The 4,772-nt window shown below is 33.8% G+C and overlaps 1 protein-coding gene across 3 annotated transcripts; it reads left to right on the top strand.

The window, feature by feature from the left end:
• LOC106765689 lies at positions 1-4,501 on the top strand. 3 transcript variants are annotated; one of them, XM_014650388.2, is made up of 8 exons: positions 1-224; positions 914-999; positions 1,154-1,221; positions 2,494-2,566; positions 2,769-2,884; positions 2,962-3,066; positions 3,526-3,625; positions 4,183-4,501. In XM_014650388.2, exons 2-8 carry the CDS (start codon positions 916-918, stop codon positions 4,357-4,359), a joined length of 723 nt encoding a protein of 240 aa, XP_014505874.1. In that variant the 5' UTR covers positions 1-224; positions 914-915; the 3' UTR covers positions 4,360-4,501. The 3 variants fall into 3 exon arrangements, with proteins under 3 accessions (XP_014505874.1, XP_014505873.1, XP_014505872.1); XM_014650387.2 differs by having other exon boundaries at positions 1-288; XM_014650386.2 differs by having other exon boundaries at positions 1-369.
• The last annotated feature ends 271 nt before the right edge of the window (positions 4,502-4,772 follow it).

Here is a 4,772-nt window from a genome sequence, read left to right as displayed (position 1 = left end):
ACTTTCTTCACTTAATCAAACTCTCAAACTCCTTATTCAAACTCCGAATCTATTTCCAGAATTCTCCAACAACTGAAAACCACCACATTGCCCAAATTCCAAATCGCGATTGAAGTTTGTTCTATCTCGCTTCGAACAGACATTTGGAGAAGCTTATGGGAGTCGAACGTTGGCACTAGAGTCACGCGCGGGGGAGTTGAACGGTGACCGGAATAGATTCTAGGGTACGCGTGTAAAGTGATTAAAAATCAAGAGTAGGATATGCGATAGAACTTCGTCATCCATAGGGCAAGTTGTCTACCTCTTGCTATTTCAACTTTAATGCGATCTACTGCGAAACCATGTTGGTTGTCATGAGATATAAACCAGGTTTTATTTTCCCTTTTAATTCAGTCAAATCATTGGTTGATGTAGTTCTCTTTCTTGGGGATATGCAGATAAGTCTTAGATCATGTTATATAACAACCCACGATGCTGAGCTTGTAAATCGTGGGTTTGGTTATTTTACCGATTTCTTCCTTCTTTGTACTTTTCCTTTTTGTTTCACTCTTAATCTAATTGAAGCTTTGGTCTCTGTTCAATGGAACGTTCTAGTTTTAATTTTAATTACAGTGTATAAATCACTAGAATTTGGCATTAATTGATTTATTTAGTCTGTATTATGTAAAAGTATAGTTTACTGCTGAAAAAAGATGCACTGGTATGCCCATGTTTGGAAGCAAAGTTTATTTCTCAACTTTAAACTTGTTGAAATGGTTGATATTTAGGACTTCTGGTTTAATTTGGGTAACTTGACCGGATAGGCTTTACCGATAAGCGATAACTGTTTTCAGGGTGATACATAATCGCCTTTGTTTGCTTGCTTAATGATGTTTAATTTATAGATCATCTATATAACTTCTGAACACTATAGGTATGGGAATCAGTAAAACAGAAGTAAACTTAAGGAGGTTGCTTGCAGCTGCTCCTCAACAGCAAAACCAGGCAAAACTGGTGCATGTAAGTCTGAAGATTTTTTTGTATCATTAATTTTAGAGTTAACAACATTATGTTAATAATATTTTTCTAATTTTCTTGACCAATGTGTTTTATTTAGTCATTTGTTAACTCTAGAAGACATAGTTAATCCTTTGTTGATTCTGATATTCTACAGTATGTTGCTACTTTACGTGAACAATTGGAGCAATTGGGTGAAGAAAAGACACCGGAGGGCTTACCAAGGTATTGGTGTCTCTTTATTTACCATTTAATACACATAGATGTCATGGAATTATAATTGAAACGACATAATATCAGTTTTTGTTTCTAAATGACAACACAATCATGGGTTAGTTTTTATTCTTGGAAATCTTACCCTTAATTTTAATAAGCTGTAAGTGACGGAGGTGGGTCTTCACAGGATATGGGGATGGGGTGCAGGAAGGTGGCTGCCCAAGTTTGAAAGTTCCATGGAATAGAAAAATGTAAAGAAATTAGATATAGTGTACCCTAAACACAATCTGAATATCATATGGCCACCCTAATTTTTTAATCAAGATATGCAACTATTGAGTACAGTAGGATATTCTATCTAATGGGCATTGTTTGGGTTTAAACAGCTGAATGCTAGAAACTATTACTTACTAAAATTTTGGGGAATTAAATGAAAAAAAAAAAGAGAAGAGTGGTTGTAATGTAAAATAATAATTTAAGACTTTTATTCAGAAAATATTCTGGGTCAAGAGCTAGTATTGAGCAATTGGTATAAGCTCAGTCCAATAACATACTTAACTAATAGGAGACTACCACAATAATTATCCGCTAATATTGAGCAATTGGTATAAGCTCAGTCCAATAACATACTTAACTAATAGGAGACTACCACAATAATTATCCTTATATTTAAAGGATAGATATAGGTCCAGCAGACTATGCAATAAAAGAATGGAGTTATTTTATGATTGACAATGAGTTCTCTCTAAAATATTACTCATGTTGAACGCCACCTTCTAAGTAAGCCTTTGATAAAATCTAAGATTTGTATAAATTGTTAGATTTTACTGTGAAAAGATAGAAGGCCAGAATTGAAGCAAGAAAGTTTTATTTCTCATCTCATTTAGAATTTTGTTACAACAAAGATTATATAGCTACAAGTAGCTTGCTCTTTAAGGAACATAAACAGTTACAGCCAACTTGTCACATTCGAACTGCCTGGACTGAACTTACTAGTTACCCTACAAGGAACCAAAACAGTCATGGACAGTTACAGCGATTGTCACATGCCAGTTGGCTGGACTGAATTAGACTAAAACTCACTCAGTACAAATACACACACAGAAAAGATTATATTATATTTCTTTAACGTGGTTGATTCCTTTTTCATCTTCTACCTCTCCTAGATAGTCCGTTATCTTCATTTTTGTAACTTATAAATAAATCAAAGCTATTATATTCCCCCTACCTTTTATGCATGTGCATTCATTTATGTGTATGACCTCTGCTCTGCTAATGCAGGATTTCAAAGGCTACGTTAATTGAGTACTCAGAGAAGGTTGAAGCCATTGCTTCCAAACTAGTTAACCACGTGGTATGTATTTGTGAATTAATGTATCCTTGAGAGATGTTGAAGTGTGAAAAAGATCTTTAAGTCAAATGACTAAAAAGTTGAGGTTTATGGATTTAATTTTTTTACTGGATCTGGTGAAAATTTGTTCCTTTTTGGTTTTTCCTTGTCTGTATTTTAGTTTTTTTTTGGCCAAATAGGCACAATCATTGTTTTCTTAACCCAGGCTGACCAACAAGTATCCGAGAAGGCTTTTGAGACGAGTTTTGTTAAAGAAAACCCTTCTGAAATTGAGGGAAAAAAGCAGATACCCCTTTCTTCTGGGTTGAGAAGAAGACCTGTGTAAGCTATAGTTTGGCTTTCTTACTATACATATTTTGTAGGCTGTTTTGCTGTTGCTCATCTGTTTCAATGGACAGACCCACATCATACGCAGAAGATAAAGCACACGACCTTGCTGAGACTGACAATACATCACCTGTCAAACTGGATGCTAGTGCACATGCACACATTGAAAAGCACAGGTACAGTTTACTTGAGTGTTATTTAAAGTTTATGTAGCAGTGGGTCAATACTGTACTGCTTTGGTGAAGAATCGAAAACTTGCAAACCTTGTGTCCATTAATTTGACTTGTCCACAACAACAAAGTATATTTTTCTTCAGGTCAAGCACTGATATATTCATGTCCATTGTTACATCATTGGTAACTGGTTAACTGTTACCATATGCTACTGCCTTTATATGGGGGATTACTAAGGCCATTTATATTTGGGAGTTTATCTGGTCATCATTGACCAGTCCTTGGCATGTTTCTGAGTCACTATAATTATAATACCTTAGACAATTGCTGTAAAATTATTTATGCAAATATATCAGATCAGTTCTTTTTATATTGTAAGTTCACTGTTTATATGCTTTGCAGTTATTGTACATTTCCTTTTTCTTTCACTCTATTGTTTTCTTGTCCACTTTTATACTCTAGAATGCTTCAAGAAGATTTGACTGATGAGATGGTGGTGTTGGCAAAACAACTTAAAGAGAGTAGTCTCATGATGAGCCAGTCCCTGCAAAATACTGAAAAGGTTCAATTCTTATATTTTTATTCAATTCCACGACTAAATGGTTGTATGAGATGGTGATGTTCACTAAATGTATCATATTATAGCATGGTGAGAGTGAAGGAAGGGGATTGTTTGTTAATACCTCACTTTGTGACAGTGGTGATGCTGACTAATGTCCTCCAGGACAAAGTTTGTTAGAAGAAAATCTTCTTTTATATCCAATAAAGTTTTATCTTATTATTTTACAATTGAAATATATCTTTTCTGAAAAATGATCTTGATAGGAATGAGTTACAATAAAGATCTCAGGTGTTTTTGATCCTCCGGATTTGAATATATATGAAATGAAAGCCAATCCAATTCTTAGGATTGAATATTCTATTTATGGTGGTTACATTATTACATTAGTCTAGTTTTCATCTTCTTGATAGTTCATCTTAGATTAATTTTTGTACTGCAGAGTATGTGGTGCTGTAATATTACTTCTACATGTTATGTTGATTCAATAGTCATGACTCAACCATGTTGAAATGGCGAGGTGTTAACCTAATTAATGAATTGATTGTGCTGGCTTGCAGATACTTGATTCTACTGAGAAGGCTATTGAGCATAGTTTGGCAAGCACCGGCCGGGCGAATGTGCGAGCAACGGCAATCTATTCCGAGAGTTCCAAGACTTCTTGCTTAACATGGCTTGTGATGTTTGTGATGACATGCGTATTTGTCATGGTTATTCTTCTAATCCGTGTAACATAGTTCACTTCTGTTTCACTGGGTGAAACAAATAACTTCCAATATAACTTCTCCTATAATGTAAATTTTTATATTTCGTTTACTGATAATGAATTTTGAAAATGTTGACATAACCAAATAAAATTTTCTAAGGAAGTGTTTTAAATGAGCTTTTACCCTATTTTCATGAAGTTTCTCTTTTGTTGAAATTTGTTTTTTCATTTCTTAGTTTGTTGTGTCATTCGAATACTTAACGTCAAGATTAGAGTTGTTTATAAAGTTTTAGTGAATAATGAAACACAATTATTCTTGTAGAATTAAAACTCTGGAATTATTCTTGTAGAATTAAAATTTTGTAGAATTAAAATTTTGGATATTTTCAGTCCTGTAATGATAGAATCTACTTTTATTATATAATCTGAAATTACCCAGTTTTA

The sequence above is a fragment of the Vigna radiata genome, chromosome 7, assembly GCF_000741045.1.
Source record: "Vigna radiata var. radiata cultivar VC1973A chromosome 7, Vradiata_ver6, whole genome shotgun sequence".
NCBI lineage: Eukaryota > Viridiplantae > Streptophyta > Magnoliopsida > Fabales > Fabaceae > Vigna > Vigna radiata.
Note: the sequence above shows the minus strand (reverse complement) of the source record. Positions and strands in the feature narration are given on the sequence as shown.

Excerpts from the sequence above, each read along its gene's own strand:
- LOC106765689 (XM_014650386.2), top strand. The coding sequence starts at position 342 with ATGTTGGTTGTCATGAGATATAAACCAG. Across the intron at positions 370-913 it reads TGTCATGAGATATAAACCAG|GTATGGGAATCAGTAAAACA; the intron begins GTTTTATTTTCC and ends TGAACACTATAG. Across the intron at positions 1,000-1,153 it reads ACCAGGCAAAACTGGTGCAT|TATGTTGCTACTTTACGTGA; the intron begins GTAAGTCTGAAG and ends GATATTCTACAG.